General features: G+C 55.3%; 1 protein-coding gene across 4 annotated transcripts in view; it reads left to right on the plus strand.

The window, feature by feature from the left end:
• Window positions 1-1,099: 1,099 nt before the first annotated feature.
• Window positions 1,100-21,122, plus strand: part of TJP3 (tight junction protein 3) — a 32,713-nt gene continuing 12,690 nt past the window's right edge. Inside the window, exons 1-12 of one of the 4 annotated variants that reach the window (XM_037824090.1) lie at window positions 1,102-1,221; window positions 9,173-9,393; window positions 13,740-13,796; window positions 13,887-13,996; window positions 14,514-14,616; window positions 14,821-15,172; window positions 16,120-16,223; window positions 17,276-17,435; window positions 17,757-17,865; window positions 20,422-20,480; window positions 20,684-20,750; window positions 20,944-21,100. In XM_037824090.1, the coding sequence (XP_037680018.1) occupies window positions 13,749-13,796; window positions 13,887-13,996; window positions 14,514-14,616; window positions 14,821-15,172; window positions 16,120-16,223; window positions 17,276-17,435; window positions 17,757-17,865; window positions 20,422-20,480; window positions 20,684-20,750; window positions 20,944-21,100 (1,269 nt within the window). In that variant the 5' untranslated portion in view covers window positions 1,102-1,221; window positions 9,173-9,393; window positions 13,740-13,748. Of the gene's footprint in view, window positions 1,222-9,172; window positions 9,394-9,475; window positions 9,670-13,739; window positions 13,797-13,886; window positions 13,997-14,513; window positions 14,617-14,820; window positions 15,173-16,119; window positions 16,224-17,275; window positions 17,436-17,756; window positions 17,866-20,421; window positions 20,481-20,683; window positions 20,751-20,943; window positions 21,101-21,122 lie in introns of those variants that run through there. The other 3 variants (XM_037824089.1, XM_037824088.1, XM_037824087.1) reach the window with 3 other exon arrangements.

The following is a 21,122-nucleotide window of genomic DNA, read 5'->3' on the forward strand; positions in this document are numbered from 1 at the left end:
TAATTTGTAATTAACTGCGCACTTAAAATGATTAGAATGATGAATTTCAAGTTATGTGTATTTTAACACAGTTAAAGAAATAAAGACTAATGTGATAGAAAAAGGCAGGGCTCAGGGGGTAATATGTATCGAATGTCTACTCCATCGCCTCCAATAGCACAATAGCCTATAATGTAAGACACAGATATCATTAAAATTTTTTCTAGTAGCTATCATAAAAAAAAAACTAAACAAAACACACACACACACAAGTGAAGTCAACTTTAATACCATTTCATTTAACCCAATAGGTCCAAAATACTATCATTTCATCGTGAAATCCATATTAAATAAATCAGTGAGCTATTTTATGTTCTTTTTTGCATGCTAAGCTTTCAAACTCCATTGTGTATTTGCCACTCACAGAACGTCTCGTTTATTCGGACCAGCCACGGTGGGTAGTAGCTACCTTACCCTACGGAGCGGGCCTACTGCGTGCCCAGCACAAATTCTAAGCACTTTATAGCTATTCATTCATTTAGTGCCTGAAACAACCCTAGGAAGTAGGTACTAATATTTTGTTTTGTTTCGTTTTACTTTTTCCAATGAGGCAACTGAAGCCCAGAGAGGCTGAGTGATTTACCCAAAGTCACACAGCTTGGAAGGGGTAGAAAGTTCTTGATGCAGGAATCTGTCTTTTCCCGGCAGAGCAGCAGGATGCGAGTTCAGCTCTGGAAGCGGAAGGAGCCAACTCTGCCAAGATGGGAGCGGAGAACATACCTGGGGGAAGACGCAGCAAGTGCCAAAGCTTGGCCACCCAAGGACAAGGGGAACAGTGAGGGCAGTGGAAGCCAGGAGAGACATGAACCATTCATCCCATCATCGATTCAACAAATGTCCCCTGAGTACCTACTATGCACCAGGCTTTTGGTTGACACCGAGGGCCTGGCTGTGAGCACCAGGGCTTAGTGTTCCTGGCCTCTGGGCAAGCAGGGGTTAAGGCCAGCTGCTCCCAGGTTGCGACAGAGCCACACACCCAATGGGCCAGCTCACTCACTCACTGGCCTGCTCTCCTGCGCCAGGCCCCCTCCTGCCTGGTGCCTCCACAAGGGAGGAGAAAGTGGCAAACAGGTGGGACGTCAGAGCGGAGGCCTCGGGTCACCAACCCACCCCTCGTGCCAAGCGGACATCTGGGCCCTGGCTCCTGCCACGTGCCCAGAGGCCGCCCAGCTCCCCAGCCAGGTAAGACCCCCTCGATCTGCCTACCGTCTCCCCAGCCGGGTCCTGGGACATCCACCCCCCCCACCCCCAATCACCTCCCCCACCCAGCTCCCCGGAAAGCAGGAAGCTGACACTGCTGTGTGGGCATCTGACATAGTTTCCAAAGGATTATCTGGCTGGCGGTGGCAGCCCCTGGCAGCCTGCCCAGGCCCCGCAGCCAGAGACGTGAAAGACTCATTGTTGTCCCAGGTGGGCACAGGTAGGCCTCTGACCCCGCAAGCTGGGGGAAGTGATAGTGCCCCCCACCTGCCAAGGCCCAAGTTGGCCTCCTGCTGCACCCCAAAGCCACAGTGGGGACGTAGGATGGCTCCTGGAACTTCTCAAAGAGGTCCCCAAGCTTTCAGAAAATCTCATCTCCTCTTTCCTTGCTTTGGAAACCTCCAGGACTTGGAGGGGTGCCGGGGGTGGGGGTGGGTGGATTATCTCGACCCCTTTCTCGAGGCAAAGTCTCCAAACTCAGAAATGTGGGCTGGCATTCACATCTGTCCCCTCTGCAGACAAGGAGCTGGTATTTTCTCTGGGCATTAGGGAGGGGGAAGAGAGAAGGAAGCACAAAGCCTAGAGAACAGCGGGGTCCACAGGCGACAGTTTTCTGGGTCATTTGCTCCCGATCGGGCAGGACAAAGGAACCTTCCCGGTGAGCTGAGTATCCGATGGCAGCTTCCAGGCTCTGTGTCCCCCTGGGGCCCCGGGAGGCCTGGGTGTCTGAGCCAAGGGTCACAGATTATCTGAGCCAAGCAAGGGTGACAGAGTCAACTCACTGGTCAGGGACATCCCGGGGAGCGGGCAAGCTTTCAGTTCTGGGGGGATGCACCAGGGAATGAGGGACACACAGTTGTCAGATCCCACCCTGCCTGGGAGTTGGAGACAAAAGTCATGACTCCCTGCATCTCAGTTTTTGTTTTTTGCTCTGAAAATGTCACCAAGTTCTAGGGTGTTGAGAGCAGCAAATGATAGGGTGGGTGACGGGTTCTCCATCAGGAAGGGGACAGGATAAAGCCTCCCACTCAACCTCAGAACTCCAAACCAGAGGCTGGTGGCACTTCCCATTTTATTAAAGAACCCGGGCTCAGAGAGGGTGGGCGCTGGCCCAGGGCTGCACAGCAATTTGGGAGGCAAAATGCAAGAAGGAGGGTGTGTGTTGGGGGGGCTGCCCCTACTTGGTGCCCAGACTCAGGCTCGAACCTGGGCCAGGACTGGGGCCAGGGCCTGGGAGCTTCCGCGAGGCCCCAGATCAGGGGAAAGTCCACGGTGAGGGGATTTGGGGCCCTTTCTTCCGCCTCGGGCCTGGCGGGGCGCCACGGGGAGCAGTGTTTGCCCAGGGCGGTGTGTGACATCCTTTGGAATGAGCTGAGGTCAGGGGGAGCCATGGCCGGGAGGAGGGGCTGGTGGGGGGCTGCATTTATTGAGCGCCTACTGTGTACGTGGTACTTTTCTAGCCCTTGGGTGAGGGTGTGTGTGAATTCAGCCCGGGATGGGATAGAGAAAGATTCCTACCCGTGGAGAGCTTCTATGTTTTGGGGAAGGCAGACCTGAAACAATAAACAGAATAAGCTGTATTGTAAATTGTATCCTGGGTAAGAGGGTGGTAGGTGTGACAGAGGAAAGAAAAAGAAATGCAAGAGGTAAGAGAGAATGGGGGTGTCCAAGACAGGTTGGGAGCAGAGGAGGAACTTTACAGTTTTAAACAGAAACATCAATGAGAAGGTGGCATTGGAGCAAAGACTTGAATGAAGTGAGTTCTCAGCAAACTGATCTCTGGGGAAAGAGCTTTCCAGGCAGAGGACACTGATGTGTGCAAAGGCCCTGAGGCAGGATCTATCAGATGTGTTGGAGGAACCATGGGGAAACCTGTGGGGCTGGAGCGGAGGGAGCGAGGGGGAGAGCGGGAGGAGGGGAGGGCAGGGAGGGGACGGGGCAGGGTGTGCAGGGCCTGGTGGGCCGCGGGGAGGACTTGGCTTTTTCCCCTGAGGAAGGTGGGAGCCACGGAGGGTTGTAGGCAGAGGAGGGACGGGCCCTGACTCAGTTTCACAGGCACCCTCTGGCGGCTGCAGGGAGGACAGACTGTGAGGGTGAGGATGGGGACTGGGAGCACATGGAGGCAGAGGAGGGGGAAGAAGTGGTCAGATACTGGCAAGATTTTGGTGGAACTAACAACATTTGCTGATGTATGAGAACTAGAAAGAGGGCAGGAAAATGAAGTGGGAGGAATATTCTGGGATCTGGAGATTACAGTGGGTGGAGGGACAGGTAGCTGGGAGGTCAGCTGAGACCAGCTGAAGGAGAATGAGGCATTTTGGTTTTGTGATATTAAAGGATAATTTTGCCCCAAAAGGTAAAACCATGTCTGTCATACAAATATAAAACAGATAGGTATCTTAGGAGTTTATTTAACTCATTCATTGTTGTGGGAACCAGTAAGATTAAACACACTCAACAGAGGCAATCAAGAATGAGGAAATGAATTTACAAACAGATGCAACACTATAGCAACTGTGCAATAATCAATTACGCCTTCTCCACAGCACAGAGTCCATTTTTATTTCTATGGAAATTTGCAAGATTCCTTTGCTATAGCATCACTTGCCTACAATTTACGGAGTTGTAAAATCATTCAAAGACAATGAGAAACATTGATAACCTGCAAGAGTGTGGCCAGAGCCTAGCAGGGAGCGTTGAAGAAATGCTGGGGAGCTATTGAGTGTTCTTGAGCTGAAGCCACTGCTTGTTCACCGTATATTTTTTTTGGGTGGGACTATTTGTTTAATGTCTGTTCCCTCTGTCGGACTGTGAACTCCAGAAGGGCAGCACCTGCAGTGCTGAGAGCAGTGTTTGTAAACAGCAGGTGCATAATAAATACATAAATAACTCATGGGGGGGGTCACCTAACATTCTGAACGGAGAGTAGGAAGACCAGAGCTGTGTGTTTTGTATTGGGGGGTCGGCAGTGGGGGCATCCTGGGGGCGATTTAGGGAGATGTAGGAAACTGAGGCTATAGCAAAGGAATCTTGCAAATTTCCATAGAAATGAAAATGGATTCTGTGCTATGGAGGGCTGTCTCCACTCCTTTCCTCCTCCATCTCCCCCAGGACCCCCGCATTGCCACCCCTCAGTCTTCATCTGCTTGGTGGTTGAGCCGCCGCACCCAGAATCTGTCCTTGAAACTCTTTATTTGGCTCCAAGGACTTTATCCTTCGCCTCGGCCCTCCACCGTCTGCTCTGGCTCATCCTCTCCCCACACTCGCCTTGAAACCTTGCAGGACCCCTGCTCACCCTGAGCGCTCCCTCTTGTCTACACTGCTGGCTGTGGGGCCCCCTCCTGTCTACACTGCTCACCCTGAGCCCTCCCTCTTGTCTACACTGCTTACCCTGGGTCGTCCCCCACCCCCCGTCTACACTGCTTGCCCTATCCCCGCTCCTGTCTACACTGCTCTGGACCAACTCCACTCCTGACTACACTGCTCCCCCTGGCCCATTTCAACTCCTGTCTGCACTGCTCACTCTGCCCCCCTCCTTCCTGTCCACACTGCTTGCTGCGGGTAGGCCTTCCCTCCTATCTATATGGCTCGCTGTGCGGGCCCCTCCTGTCTACACTGCTCACCCTGGGTTCCCCTCTCTGTCTATACTGCTTGCCCTGCGCCCCCTCCTGTCTACACTGCTCGCCCTGGCCCATCCCAACTCCTGTCTACACTGCTCACTCTGCCCCCCTCCTTCCTGTCTACACTGCTTGCCATGGGTAGGCCCTCCCTCCTGTCTACATGGCTCACTGTGGGGGCCCCTCCTGTCTACACTGCTCACCTGGGTCCCCCCTCTGTTGACATTGCTTGCCCGGCCCCCTCTTCCTGTCTACACTGCTTGCCCTGGCCCATCCCAACTCCTGTCTACACTGCTTGCCCTGCCTCCTCGCCCCCCCCCCACCCCCCACTCCCTTTTACATTGCTCACCCTGGCCCATCTCAACTCCTGCCTGTCTACACTGTTCACCCTGGCCTCCACCCTGTCTACACTGCTTGACCTGGCGCATCTCAACTTCTGTCTCCACTACTCACCCTGTCCCACCTCCCCTCCTGTCGACACTGCTCGCCCTGGCTACCCCTTCGTGTCTACACCCACTCCCCTGGTGACCTCACCGTCCCGTGACTGAAATCACCCGCCAATGCTGGGTGACTCAGGAACTTCTGGGTCCAGCCCCGCGGCACCAGCAGCCTCCTCCCATCTCCTGCCCACTCCTCCTTCCCCCACCCGTCCCCATCCCAAAAAGCATCAGCTCCCCCCTGCAGAGGCCCAGGCCGAACCTACAACCTGCCGGTGGGCTTGACTCCTCCCCTCCAGCCCCACTTCATGTCTTTCAGCCAGTCCCGGAGGCTGCGAATTCAAATGTTTTCGGAATCTGCCCACTTATTCTCCCAGGCCTGGACCGGGGCGATCGCCTCCGCCCTCGCCCCTGGCTCCGCCCTCGCCCCTGGCCCCGCCCCGTCGCCCGACCCCGCCTCAACCCCAAGCCCCGCCCACCACTGGCTCTGCCCCCGCCCCAAAGCCCCACCCTGTTCCCCTGACACCGCCCCACCCAAACCCCTCCCACTTTCCCTGGCTCCGCCCCCGCGCTAAGCCCCGCCCTGTTCCCGGGCACCGCCCTGGTTCCAAACCCTGCCTTTGTCCCCAGCTCTGCCCTCGTCCCAAGCTCCGCCCTGTTCCCTGGCTCCGCCCTCACCCACCTACAGTGAGTTCTCCCCATAGCAGCCAGAGGGCGCCTGTGAGCACCGAGTCAGGGCCTGTCCCTCCTCTGCCCACAGCCCTCCATGGCTCCCACCTTCCTCAGGGGAAAAGCCCAAGTCCTCCCCGCGGCCCACCAGGCCCTGCACGCCCTGCCCCGTCCCCTCCCTGCCCTCCCCTCCTCCCGCTCTCCCCCTCGCTCCCTCCGCTCCAGCCCCACGGGCCTCCTCGCTGCTCCTCCAGCACCCCAGGTCCGTCCTGCTTCAGGTTTGCACTGGCTGTTCCCCTGCCCAGAAAGTTCTTCCCCTAGATATCAACATAGCTTCTCCCTCAGCTCCCTCAGGTTTTTAGGACCCGTCTTCACCCCAGTCACCCCTCTTCAAACTCAGTTCTTATGTCTAGGGTCACCTCCTCAGGGAAGCCCTTCCTGAGCCCCCAGCCCTGGTGGCATCTTCTACGTGGAGGCTCCTGGAACTCGGTTGTCCCTTTTACTGACGTGTGTGATTGTTGGATTACTGTCGGTCTCCCCAGAGGACCCCAGCTTCATGAGGGCAGGGATGGGGTCCATCTCATCAGTCCCGCGACCCCTCCACTGTGTACACACTGGGCGCTTAGTAAATGCTGAGCAAACGAGCCAATGTGCCCAGCCTTGGCCATGGGGTGGCTGCAGTGCATTCCTGGGTTCCGGTCAGACCTGTTAGGCCAGCCCCACAGAGCCCAGGTCCCTCCTGGCCCTCCCCTGACACCCCCTCCCCCAGACCAGCAAAGTTTCTGGCAGGGAGCCCCCAAGCCCCCCCAGGTGGCCAGGACTCCCTGGGTGACTTCAGCCCAGTCCCTGATGCTCTGGGCCTCAGTTTCCCCACAGGGTCACCACCCTGGAGGGGGCTTCTGGATCTCGCGTTCTGAAAGACCGCCCTTTCCCTTCATCCTCCTTCCCCCCACCCCTCCTGCCCCACCCAGACTGACCCCGTCCAGCTGAGGTTGGCTTTGCAAGCCCAGGAAGTCTGTCTTTCCCTCATCTCATCCCACTATGAGCCTGGCACACACAGCAGGTGCTTAAAACATTTTGTGTTGAGCGAATGAATGGTTGGAAAGATGGCTGCATGGAGGAAGTGGACTGAGGAACACAAAGTCCTGGCTTTGAGAACAAAGTTGTTCGACGGGTACTAGGGAGCCATTGAATGTTCTTGAGCAGGGCAAGAATATGTGAGAGCAGAGTCGTGGGTGGCTGGAGGAAGACAGTGTGTTTTGGGGTCCTGGGACAGGTGCCCCCATTCCTCTCTTAGGAAGGGCTTGGTATGGGATTTCTCTGCTTCCAAGTATTGACATTTGGGGCCAGTAGCCGGGGGCTGTCACTGAGCAGCAGGCCCGGTCTCTACCCACTTGATGCCAAATAAATTCCTGTCTCCTAGGGGTTGGGGAGCACTGATTTAGGGTGAAGCCATGGGGCCAGAGCTCTACGGTCTCGAGCTTACCCGTCAATCCCTCTGGCCTCGGTATTCCCACCTGCAAAATGGGCATGTGGATATCGTGTGTTGCAGTGCCTGGCACGAAGTAAATGCTCAGTAAACATTAACCAGGCACGTTGTTACCACGGGTTCAACCCCTTATTCGGTTGGTGTTGAGGTCCCAGCCCCGAGTGTAGGAAAGCTGGATTTTTGCCAGACCTGCTCCCTCCACCAGCAGTCCTTTAAATGTGCAGGCCAGTGGGGACTCTAATTTTCTCTGCAACTCATTAAGACAAGTACACAGCCACTCAAAAAACATTTGACCGTGTTTTACCCAAAACCGCTTTGTGTGGGGTGTCATATGGATATACAGGGTATACAGAAAGCACCCAACAAGCCTTTTTCTGAGTTAATGGTGTTTCTACTTGGGGATATCATGGGGTCCTGGGGCTGTTAGGCACCAAACTTGCTGTGTGACCCCCAGTAGGTTCAGGCTCTCTCTGGACCTCATTTCATTTATAAAACACTTGTCAGATTTGCTGATAACAAGAATAGGATTAAGTGGCCAACATTTAGTGGGTGCTTTCTAAGCAACTTGTGATGAGTATCTACTCATTTAATCCTTGAAGGGTTATCTCCATTTATATATTATCCCCATTTACAGATTGGGAAACTGAGGCATAGAGAGGGAATGCAACTTGCACAGGATCACATAGCTGGAAAGGAGCAGCAGCTCATATTTACATTGTATTCTAGGCCCCCTATTAAGCCTTCTGACCACTTGGTGATATAAGGGCTATTTCCCCCATTTACAGATGGGGAAACTGAGGCACAGAGAGGGGAAGTGACTTGTCTGAGGCCACACAGCAAACAGGTGACAGAGCTGGGCTTTGAACCCTCCCAGCTCTGATGTTCCAAGTGGGTGGACTAGAAGGGGCTTCAGAAAAGGTTTTTTGTCTTGGGAGGAGTTAGCTGTCTTTGGGGGCCCTTGAGGAGTCAACTCTGCCTGGCTATGGCCTCCAGACTACTGTTTTGAGCACAATTGCAGTGGCAAGAGGTGAGGAATCATCTTTGTGAGCTTCAGAGATGTTGATGATTCTATCTGCTTTGCTTCCTTGGCAAACTCTTATTCAACCTTCAAAGCCCCAGCTGCATTGCCCCCTCCTTTGGGAAGCCTTCCTTAACCCCCCAGAGTTTCTTCTGTGCCCCACCCTCTCCTGCTGGGCTGGGGTTTCCTCTTTTTGACCAGCTCTGATGACTGGAGGTTGGGAAAGGGTGTTGGCCCCTAATCTTGGGGGCCAGGTAGTGCAGATACCGTTGGGCCTCAGAGCGTATTTTTTAAAAGCTTGAAGGAATGTGTGAGTGGAGCCACTGCTAGCTCCACCCATCCAGGTGACTTCCTCTCCCCACCCCAGTAGAGGATTTCCTTTCCTGTATCTTACCTGCTGACAGGGCTGGGTGGGAGGGGGAAGCCCGACCTTTAACCCTCAGCAGACTAAAGAATTTTCTCCTCCCAGTCCCTCCCTTCCTGGGCTGGGGCCCAGCCCAGGGCTGGGTGTGAAGACAGAGCCCGGGTCCCCGGGTTCTGGTAAGGGCTGGGCCGCAGTGGCAGCAGCTATGAGTCTTTAGAAAGTCCAGGCGTCTTTCTGGGCCTCAGTTTCCCCTGAGTGAAATAAAAGTTGATCTCCCAGAGTTGGGGTGTATCTGAGAAGGAGCAACTTCATGCTCCGGGTGTCTTGCCCCTCCACCAGCTCCTGATCCAAGAGGCTTCCTCGCTGAACCTCGGAACGTTCCCATTTCTCGGATGGAAAAATCTTACCACTCGCGGACTCCGTTCCGACAGCGGCTGTGATACTTGCCGGGTCTTCTCTGCAACCCAGCTTGGCCGGTCTCCGGCCCCGGCCGCCGGCAGGTGCCTGGCTGGGAGGAAAACGCGGCGTGGATTTTTCCGTCCCGGAGCCTGGATCCTGTGGTGGGGGCGCGGCGAGGGCGGCCTTCGCGGCGTCCCCGAAGGCGTGTCGGGGCGAGGGCGGGCCCAGGCGGGGAGGAGGAGGAGGAGGAAGAGGGGCAGGTGCAGCGGAGAGGCGGAGTAGGCGGGAAGAGGCCGAGAGCCGAGGGGTCCCCCACCCCTCACCCCGCTTCGACCCTCTTCAGCCTCCTCCCAGGCTCCGGATTGAGGGTTTCCAGGCCCCCCTCGGGCCGGGGCGCTGGGAGAGCCCCGGGGTGGGCCATGGCGGTGAGATTCCAGGCGAGTAGCTGGCCGCGGGCGGCAGGGGGAGGGGATCGGGCTGGATGGGCGGGGGCTGGAAGTCAGACCCGAGACCTCCTAACAAAAGGGGAAACTGAGGCCCAGAGCGGCGCGGTGGCTAGCCCGAGGCTGCCCAGCCAGGCCCGTCTGCTCCCCCCGGACCCCAAAAGCTGCTCCCCGGGGGCTCCCTCTGATTCAAATTCTGACTTTTCTCTGCCAAGGGTGCTATGCAACTTTTGAGCCAGTGTCCCCAGACCTCTCCGTCTCCGCAGCTCATCTGTGAAATGGGTGGTCGTCATTTTAAAGGAAGGTGTAGGGAGGATTCCAAGAGAAAAATGGGTTTTCAGCGCCCCAAGCCCAGCAAAGGTGTTCACTGCCTCTTCCCAGGAGGCTTGGGACGGGTCAAGCTCGAGTGCTAATGGAGGAACGGGGGGTGGGATGTTCGGTGAGGCCGCGGGAGAGGGCATCGGAATCGCCACTTATTGGGCGCCTACTGTGTACCGAGCAGAAACACGCGTTACCCGGCCCAGGTAGGGGGTCGGGAGCCCCCCCCCCCCACAATCACTGTGTCCCCGCTTGGAGAGACTTTCACTGTCCAGGAATGGAGCCCGAAGGGGCCCTTTCACGGCCTAAGCCACCCGGGGGCTGAGATCCGACCCTGGAAGGACAGACTGAGGCCGCCAGGGCGGGTCCCCTGCCCCAGGCCACCCGCCAGAGGCCCCAGGGCCAGGCAGTTCCAGTTGCCGCCGCCTGCTTCCTCCCCAATCCCCACCCTGACTCCAGCATTTGTATCCCTGAGTTTCCCCAGAGGTGGTGGTGGGGAGGGAGCCAGGTGCCCCGGGTTCTGTGCGACCTGGTACGGCCAGTCCCCTCTGGGCCGCCTCCTTCGACGTTTGCGCCCCGCGCGTGGCAGGGGGCGGGCATCGGGCCAAGGCCCCGCCCTCTGAGCGCACCTTGAAGGGGGCGGGGCTCCGAAGGCTAGAAACTCAGGTGGCACCTTGGTGAAGCCACCGCCAGCTCGGCCTTTCATTCTGCAATTCCTCAAACTCTCCCTGGGGGCCTGGGCCTGTGGGGCCCCAAGCCCTGTCTCCCAAGGGGCCCCCAGGCTCTAGGGGGGTGGGGGAGACAGTGGGATGCAGACCTCCAGGCCCCAGTAATCACGTTTGGGCCAGGAGAGGTGGGAGGAAGGGGCAGTGGCTCTGGGGTTCTAAGGGGTGAATAGGAGTTTGCCAGCGACTACAGCATGTGCAAAAGTGTAGTAAGGAGGCTGCATTGGAGCACCCGGAAGGTGCCAATGGCTGATCACCAGGGCCTTGAGTGTCCAGATAGATGCGGCGTCACCTTCAAAGCCTAACAGGAAAGACCAGAAACTCACAAACCAATGATTAAATAGGATAATTCCAGATGATTCTAAATGCCGGGGAAAAGAAATAAAATAAAACAGGGAGGAGTGCTGGGGTGGAGGAAGATTGGTTAGCCAAGCTAGTAAAGGAGGGCCTCCTGAGGAGGTGGCCTTTGAGCTGAGACCTGATTGACAGGGGCCAGCCATGCGGAAACCCTAGGGAAAGGTGTCCCAGGCAGAAGGAACAGCATGGCAAAGGTTCAGAGGCAGACTGGGCTCAGGTGGGCTGTGGGATTAAGCTGGAGCCCCAGGGCCTTGGGGAGCTCCTGAGGGTTTTAGACAAAGCTTCTGGTATCCATGGAGACACACAAGCTGGGGCAAGCCTGGGCCACCTGCATCCCTGCCTCCCCAGGGGCTGTTTCTTAAAATAAGGCCAGGAAGTCAAAATTCCAGGGGCCATCTAAGGATGCAAAGTATAAAATCAAAGCCAGTAAAAAAGGACATCGTTTTGAAAAAATAAGCACAGAAGGAGAAAGCAAAATAAGGAAAAGGCAGTAAGCTGTAGCCTCAGTGCTGAGTGACCTCAGGAAGGTTCCTGAACCTCTCTGGGCCTCTGCTTCCTCTTCTGTAAAATGGGAATGGTAGTGGGGCCACTTTTGAAGGTTGTTCTGAGGCTTAAATGAGTAGGCATGCATACAGCAAGCGCTCACTCATAGCCAGCATGGAGGAAGTGTTTTTTAGGAATATTATGTGAAGAAGAAAAATCGTTATTATTGTTATATTTCTAACAACAGCAATTACCATCTCTGGAGGCTGGCTCTGCTTTTCGGGTATCCAGGAGGCTATCTGCGCCCCCTCCCATACCACAGCCAAGGAAGACAGGGCGGGGTGTCCGTTTTACAGATGGGGAAACTGAGGCTGGGGGCAATACTGCCCTTCTCCCCCCAGTGAACAAGTGGCAGAGGCACGATTCGAGGGTTGACCCTGAGCACTGGACTTGCCTCCCTGGTAACCGTGGAGTGGGGAGTGGGGTCTGGGTCCATGTCCCCCACTCCCGCCCCCTGAGCCCCCTGGAGCCTGATGTTCTCATCCTTACCCTGGATGTGAAAATCCCCATGTACTGCAGAACTTGCAGCCAGACCTCCCTGGCTCCACCCACCACCCGCTCTAGCCAGTGACTTCGTCACTCCGTGCCTCAGTTTCCCCCTCTGTAGCACGGGATCGACAGAAACGCCCCCTTCGCTGAGTGGATGAAATGAGATGGTGTGTGTGAAGTGCCTGGCACAAAGGCAGCACTGCATTCATTCATTCATTCATTCATGCGTGCAGCAAATCTTTATTGAGCAGCCACTGTGACACCTACAAGTACCCGCTGTGGGCGCTGGGTACTTGGCCATGAACAAGACAGACAAAAATTCCTGCCCTCCAGAGCTGTTTTTCTGGAGGGAGGTAAAAAAAAATTTAGAGCATGTGAAATGGTCACATGTTTTACGAAAGGAAACGGAGCAGAAGAAGGTGGATGAAAGGGACTGTGGAGGGGTGGGGGGTGAGTTGCAGTTTTGAATTGGATGTTCAAGGGAGGACTCGCTGAGGAGGTGACGTTTGAGCAAAGACCTGAAGGAGAGGAGGGAATGAACTGGGTGGAGATGGGGGAAGGGCTTTCCAGGCAGAGGGAACAGCCCGTGCAAAGGCCCTGAGGCAGGCCCGGGCCTGGTGAGTTGCAGGAGCAGCGAGGAGGCCCATGGGGCTGGAGTGGAGGGAGCGAGGGGGAGAGCCGGAAGAGGGGAGGGTGGGGAGGGGACGGGGCAGGGCGTGCAGGGCCTGGTGGGCCTCGGGGAGGACTTGGGCTTTTCCCCCGAGGAAGGTGGGAGCCATGGAGGGTTGTAGGCAGAGGAGGACAGTACTCACAGGCGCCTTCTTGTGGCTACAGGGAGGACAGACTGCAGAGGTTGAGGGTGGGAGCCCGGGGCCTCCCATGGGACCAAACTGGCCGTGATGGGGACAAAGGACCAGCTGCTGTCATTACCTGGGCCTTGATTTCCCCATTGGTCCCACAGCCTGATGTGCCTTCTCCCGGCTCTCAGTGAGGGTCAGGCAGGGGCCTCATTTGGAGAATGGACAGAAGTCCCCCGCCTAGGCCGCGCGGCCCTCTTACATCCAATCAGCACCCGCCTGGGCCTTCCCTGGGGAGGAAACTCTCTGACCCCAGGACGAAGGTGGGATTTGGATCTACTTTCCCCTTTCCCCCTGCCTGCCTGGATGCTCCCCAGGGGCCTGAACTGGACTTTCAGGAGGATGTGGACTAAGAACTCGCCTCTTCTCTTCTCCCCCACAGTTTGGTCCCCTAAGGCCACAGATTTTCAGCTTCAGTACTGTTCACATCGAGGCCGGGTTGTTCTCTGGGGTGAGGGCTGTCCTGGGCACTGGGGGGTGCTGGGCAGCCTCCCCGGGCTTCCCCCACTCAATGCCAAGAGCACCCCCTTCCCCAGTCATGACAACTGAAAATGTCCCCAACATCACCCAGAGTCCCCTGGGAGCAGAATCTCCCTCGGGTGAGAACCTCTGGTTTTAGACCCATTTTGCAGACGGACAAACCAAGGTCCTGAGAGAGGTAACAACTCGCCTGCAAGCTCGGACCACAGGGGACTCAGCGCTGGGTTTCCCACCTCAAAGACACTTTTAGAACCTGCTATGGTCTCACGTCACCTTCCCTGTCCCCTCCAACCAGGTGGCGGACATGGAGGAGCTGACCATCTGGGAACAGCACACGGCCACACTGAGCAAGGTGAGACTGACTTCTCTCTGTGCCCACCAGGAGGGGAAACCCTGTGTCTTGGGGGGAACCCAGAGCTCTTCCTGTCTCCTTTCCCGTTAGGACCCCCGCCGGGGCTTCGGGATCGCCATCTCCGGAGGCCGAGACCGGCCTGGTGGGTCTGTGGTGGTGTCTGATGTCGTGCCTGGGGGGCCGGCGGAGGGCAGGCTACAGTGAGTAACAGGGTGGCATGGTGGGCCCAGCTGGGGGTGGGAGGCCCCCATGTAGGCCAAAACTGGCAGGCTGGAAAAAGCCCGGCACCTTCCAGCTCTGTCAACATGTGGCTCTGTGCTGGCAGCAGGATCAAGTGCAGGATGTATTCCTCGCTCTCCCAGAGGCACTTCCTGGTCTCTTGAAGAGGATCTTGGGGTCATAGTGGCCCCAGTACCCTCATGGAACATGAAGTCTCAGAAATGTCTTTTGAGTAGGACCCAGTGTTCTCAACTCCTGTTGGTAATAAGGTTCTGGGCCCCGAGGGGTTGCCGGGTGAGAGAGAGAAAGAAAGAGTGAATTTAAACAGAATCAGGGAGAGAAAAGCAAAAACGGATGAGGGGGATTTGGAGCGAAAAGCAAGGGGGTTATGTAGAGACCAGGTGCCATTTTATTTTCTGTTCTATGATTGCATTTTATTATTCTGGTGGGTTCTCCAACTGGCCCCGTTCTACCTCTGACTCCGTCCTCTTCCCTCAGGACAGGGGATCACATTGTCATGGTGAACGGGGTCTCCGTGGAAAATGTCACCTCCTCCTTCGCCATCCAGATCCTCAAGACTTGCACCAAGTTGGCGAACGTTGTGAGTTGGGAGTGGGCCACACCTCTGACCTCCAGCTGAGGCCCCAACCTCGGACCTGCTGCCCGTGCAAATTATAAGCATAAACTTCGACGACCAAGTGGAATCTTATTCCCATCTCACAGCTCAGACGTGGAAGCCAAGAGAGGGGCCAGGGGCTCGGGCCCCCTGCCTCGCACCGACCCCCCTCTCTGCCTCCCCTCACAGACGGTGAAGCGGCCCCGGAAGATCCAGCTGCCCGCCACCAAGGCCAGCCCCCCGGGCCGGGGACGCCAGGACTCGGATGATGACGAAGACCCCCAGCCGCTTGAGGAGGCTGACCACGGCCGGGGCTATGAGGGTGACTCGTCCAGCGGCTCCGGCCGCTCCTGGGGTGAGCCCTCCCGCCGGCCGCGGGCTGGCCGCAGGAGCCGGGCAGGCAGCCACGGGCGCAGGAGCCTGGGTGGCGGCTCTGAGGCCAACGGGCTGGCCCTGGTGTCCGGCTTCAAGCGGCTGCCACAGCAAGACGTACAGATGCGGCCGGTGAAGTCGGTGCTGGTGCGGCGGACGGAGAGCGAAGGTGAGTGGGGACAGGGGACAGTGCGGTGGCCTGGCCTCCAGAACCTTCTCCCGTGTGGCAGGAAGGATATCGGTCCCCCAGTGACATCCTGGGACCCGTGACGGGGGATTTTCCAGATGAGATTAGGTTAAGGGTCTTGAGATGGGAAAATTATCTTGGATTATCCAACGTTCCATGGCACTGGAAGTCCGTCACCTCCCTGTCGCCCATCGGAATTCACGATCGACTCGAACCGTGACTTCATCAGTGGTGTGATGTTGTCAGCCCGCTCACTGTGATGTCAGTGAATGGCCCGGGGTCTGAGACCCCCCGCCACGGTGATGTCACTCACACCATTGGACCCCAGACCCACGGCGTGACGTCATTAACAGCGAGGACAGCCTTCTGTGTCCTGGGGCAGCTGTGGCAAAGAACCATAAACCGGGGGACTTAAAATGACAGATATGTGTTGTCTCATGGTTGCCAAGGATGGAAAGTCCAAAGTCAAGGAGCCATCAGGGACTCGCTCCTTCCAGAAGCTTTTAGGGGCGGCTCCTTCCCGGCCTCTTCCGGCTTGTGGGAGTGGCTATCCCGGGCTTGGAGATGTAGCCCTGAGCCTCCACTTACCCTGTTGTCACTTGGCCTTCTCACTTCTGGGTGTCCCTGGGTCCAGGCCTTGCCTTCTTGTAAGGACACCTGTCATATTGGATTAAAGGCCCAGCCTGCTCCAGAAAGATGTCATCTTAGATTTAACTCACTCCGTCTGCAACCATCCTATTTTCAAATCAGGTTGCAGCCCCAGGGTGATTTGGAGGGACCCTCGCTCACCCCCTCCCCATGGGGCAGCAGCCGGGAAGGCGGAAAGGGAGAAGACAGGACAGGCAACAAGGCTGAGCTCCCTGAAGTCTGACAGGGGGTTGGCAGCCCAGACCCCAGGCCCTGCCTCAGTTTCCCTCTTGCCCCCACAGAGTTCGGGGTGAAACTGGGCAGTCAGATCTTCATCAAGCACATCACAGATTCGAGCCTAGCTGCCCAGAATCGCGGACTGCAGGAGGGAGACCTCATCTTACAGGTGAGTCCAGGCTGAGCCCTTGGGTAGACAGGGAAACTGAGGCTGGGAGGGTACGTAGCACAAAGTCACAGCTCAGTCAGCTGAGCTTCTGTGTTGTCTGTCCTCCAAAGATGGGAGATGGCCATGCATAATGCCCTCACCCCCATTCCCGCCCCAAATCTGCTGCTAATCCATTGCTGAATGTCAGTTTCTAGTATCCCCTTGGGGTTGTCGGTTTCTAGTGTCCCCAGACCTTGCATTAGACTTGTGTTGAGTTGACAATAGACCTCATTCCTGGGCCCTCCCTAATGGTTCTGATGCTAATAGCTCAGTGACTGGTCTCTGAGGAGCTGCCCTGCCTGAAGGAGAAAGGAAACTTTCTTTCTAGACTCTTCCCCCAGAAGTCTATTTCTAGTGATTCCTGATGTTAGTTTCCAAATCATTTCCAGTTAATTTATTTTCTAATGTCTCTCGGGAATTATCTGTTTCTAGTGACCCTGAGGGATTTTTTGTTTCTAGTGGCCCAGGGCAGTGTTTTGGGGAAGACTGCTGGAAACACAGATTCCCCAGGGGTTGCTGAAAACAGATACTCTCTAGGAAAAATGTTTGGAATGGATTCTGGCCGTGAATGGTGACATCCATCCTAGGAAATGTCTGTTTCGAATCCACCCACAGATTCTGTTTTAGTGCCTCCTGGGGACTGTCTTTTTCTAGTATCTTTAAAATATCTCATCGGCCTCTGCCCCAGTTAGATCTAATATCCCCTTAGATCTGTTCCTGTATCTGTTTCCTTCTAGAGAGAAGGAAGAGTCAATCTGTTTCTATCTTTTCCCCAGTGACCCCCACCTTCTCAGAAAATTGTTTGTTTCTAGAATTCTTGTGGAGAGTCACTTCTTAGCATGGGCTCCACTCAGCAGGGATTCATTGCTAACATTTTTCCCTAGGGAGTGTCTTGTTTTTAGTAACCCCTGGGGATTGTGTGTTTCTAGTCCCCCTACTCCCCACCAAGCTATCAGTTTCTAGTGTCCCCATTGTCTCATTAACTCTCTACTTTTTCTTCCTGGCCTCGTCAGATCAACGGGGTGTCCAGCAAGAATCTGTCACTGAGCGACACGCGACGGCTGATTGAGAAGTCGAAAGGGAGGCTGACCCTGCTGGTACTCAGGGATCGGGGGCAGTTTTTGGTGAACATCCCGCCGGCGGTCAGCGACAGTGACAGCTCCCTGCTGGAGGGTGAGGGGCTAGGAGGCCAGCCCTTGCAGGGGGTTGGATGGAGGGCAGGGGAGGTGGGAAAGCGAGTCAGGGCCGAGTGGAACTGGTGAGCCTGGCCCGTGGGGGAATAGGTCTCTTTGTCTCCGAGGAGCTCAGAGAGGGACGGGAACTTGCTCAGGGCCACACAGCAAGCCAGGGCCAGAGCCTCCCAAAGCTGTCTCCTCACTGAGCCCCTGATTTGGGTCCTGGCTCTTTTGCTTAAAGGGGCCTTGATCTTCCCCTCTGTAAAATGGGTCCAGTCTAGAGGGTTCGACCACAGCTGAGACACTCTTTTCCTCACAGACATCTCAGACCTCGGCTCAGAATTGTCGCAGGCACCGCCCTCCCACATCCCGCCACCGCCCCAGCAAGGACATCAAAGTCCGGATGGCAGCCAAACCGACTCCCCTGAGTATGTACCCCTGTCGGCCTGAATAGGCAGAGTGAGAAGGCTCGGAGGCATATCATCCCAGATGGGGTGCAGTCCCGGCAGCCTGCCTGGAAGAGGTCCTCCCTGGTTTAGACAGGCTTTATTGCTCCCCCCTTCCAACCCAGTATAGTATTTGCGTTGGGTTTTTAGGCTCTGAGAGAATCTAATAAGGATCTGCTTAAATCAGAAGGGGTTGAATTTTTACAACACACCCCAGAAGACTTCAAAATGCATACACCCTTTGGCCCAGCCAGGCCCCATTTAGGAATTTATCTTGACAGGGGAAATAGCTATGGATTTGTACAGAGATTTAGCTCGGGGGAAATCTGTTCATCACAGTGATGCTTATAAAAGGGAAAAATTGTTCAAAATGTAGGGCCCAACATTTGGGAATCGGATAACAGGCATTTTGCTTAGGTAAGGGGTTGTATCAGACAGCTATTGCTGCGTAACAAATTATCCCAACACCTACCAGCTGAAAACAACAGTAAGCGTTTTTTATCATACACATTTATGATCTTACATTTTCTTGAGGTCATGAATCTGGGGGTAGCTCAGCTGGGTGGCTCTTTCTCAGGGGCTCACATGAGGTTGCAGCTAAGACATTGTCTGAGTTTGAAGGCTCGTCAGGGGCTGGAGGATTCTCTTGCAAACTCTTGTGCCTGGCCGTGGATGGGAGGCCTCAGTTCCTCGCTGCTTAGGGGGTCCCCAGAGGGCATGAGCTGGGGGAGATGGAGCATATGCAATGCCAGAGAGTCAATAAGGCAGGAGCCATAATCTTTTTTTAGAATCTAATCTCAGACACAACCAACCATCACTCCCACCATACTCTTTTGGTCACACAGACCAATCCTGGTATAATACGAGGGGACCAGCCAAGGTTGGGACTACCAGGAGGTGGCAGTCAGGGGGGCCTGCTCGGAAGCTGGTGACACCGTCACTGAGCTATTTTCTTGGGAACGCCCACCCCAAACTCCAACTCTTAGGCCTTCCTCTTTTGCTTCTTTTGGGAACTAATAATTGACACGGACGGAAGACAGTGTGGCAGTGACCTGTTATCCCATAGCAAGTGCACGTGATGCAAGTTTCTGTTTCTTTTTATTATGATCATTATAATACATCTTTGTTCTGGAATACTATACAGCCATGAAAAAGGAGGCCCTGAAGCGTATATTTCAAAGGCCTGGGAAAACGCATCTGGCATCGTGGGAGGTGAACAAAGTGGGTGGTGGCATTTTGTGGGATTTTCCATGCTCTCACTGGGCATCCCGTCACCCGGAAGGATTCCGTAGGCTGAGAAGTTCAAGTCGCTTGACGGTTCTCTCTAATAAGAGCCTTTTCCTCTACTCACCTGCTCAAAGCGGGATGGAGCCGGGGGTGTAGTAGTTTCAAATTCCTTTCTTTACTCCCAACTCACCCAACACTAGAGTTTTCCAAGATAAACTTCGGAAATGCTAATATATGGCCCAATCCTGATTTTCATTCGAAAGTATATGTTTATGCCCGTGTTGATTTCAGACACACACGAGAACGTCTGGAAGGAAATGCCTTCCTGCTAACAGTGGGTTGATTTTGTGGGTTACTTTCTTTCCTTGTTTATCTGTACAACTTTTTTAGTTTTTGTGTGCTTTTAAAATTTTGGTAACATCTACAGAACACAGTTTGCCATTTTAACCATTTTTAAGCCAACAGTTCAGTGGCATCAGTTACTTTTACAATGCTGTGCTTTCATCACCATCATCTGGTACCAAATCTTTGTCGTCACTTCCAACAGAAACCCCACCCTTGGAGCACATTCCCTTTTCCCCCAGGCCCCTAGGAACCTCAGATCTATTTTCTGTCTCTCCAAGTTTGCTTATTTTAGGTATTTCATATAGGAGGAATCAATCAGACAATAAGTGGCCTTTGTATCTGACTTTTCTCACTGAGCAACATGTTTTTCCAAGCTCATCCGTGTTGTAGCATGGATAAGAACTTCATTCCTTTTTATAGCTGAATAATATTCCATTGTCTGGTGGACCACATTTTGTTTCTCCATTTGTCTGTCAATGGACCCTTGGGTTGCTTTCACCTTTTGGCGACTGTGAATAATTCTGCGATAAACATCGGGGAACAAGTGTCTGTCCGAGTCTCTGCTTTCAGTCCTTTGGGGTCTCTACCTAGGAGCGAGATGGCTGAGTCTTATGGTAATTCTACTTTTAAGTTTTTGAGCCACTGCCAAGCTCTTTCTCTGCCAACTTGTTGATAATATTAAAATAAACATTGCCGTGTGCCATGGGCTCATCGCATTTTGAGCCAGGCCTAATCGGGGTGGACTCGACTCCACCACCCTGGGGGTCAGGGCCCCGGCTGGACCCCACTGTACGGACAAGGAGACAGAGGCTCAGAGAGGGTGAGTCATTTGCCTGTGGTCACACAGCTAGAGAGGGGCAGAATCAGGCCTTGGCTCGGAGTGCAGATAAATTGAGATTATTTATAAAACCTCTCCCTGTCCCCCAACATCTGCTCCCACTTGACCCTGAATCTTATTTCCACCAGTGAGAGGCCCCAGCTTTGGCAGGAGAGGTCAGTGGACTTGACAACTCTCTCGGAACCAGGTGAGCGACGAGTGAGTAGGGCCCCCGGGACCCCTGTCTCTCCCACTGCTAATTCCACCTGGCGAAGCTGTGCAGGGCAGATGGTGGGGGGACAGGTTGGCTTGTGATGACTTCATTCCAGGGGGTGGGACCCCCCAAAAGGAAAGTTCCAGAGGCCAGACAGAGCTGGTGTGCTCGGGAAATCCACAGTGTTTCCCTTTCAGACTCCCCCGGGAGAGGCAGCTACGATGTCCACCGGGTGCCGAGCCGTCAGAGCCTGGGGGACCGTGGGTATGTCTCCCAGAAAGGAGCCCCCCAACTCGGGACACTCCCCTCCCTCAACCGGGCACGATCTTGCCTTCTCGTCCTGGTGTGTTGAATGTGACGGCCGTGCGGAGCTGTTGGGGAAACTGAGGCCCGGGGCAGCAGGGGCTCTTGCAGGGACACCTGGTGCCACCTGACTGTGGCCCCATTTCCTCTCCAGGTACAGCCCGGACACACGGGTGGTTTGTTTCCCCAAGGGCGCCAGCATCGGGCTGCGGCTGGCGGGGGGCAACGACGTGGGCATCTTCGTGTCGGGGGTGCAGGCGGGCAGCCCGGCGGATGGACAGGGCATCCAGGAGGGAGACGAGATCCTGCAGGTGACGGGGGGGGCTGCCAAGT

This window comes from Choloepus didactylus, assembly GCF_015220235.1.
Source record: "Choloepus didactylus isolate mChoDid1 chromosome 25 unlocalized genomic scaffold, mChoDid1.pri SUPER_25_unloc1, whole genome shotgun sequence".
NCBI classification, from domain to species: domain Eukaryota; kingdom Metazoa; phylum Chordata; class Mammalia; order Pilosa; family Megalonychidae; genus Choloepus; species Choloepus didactylus.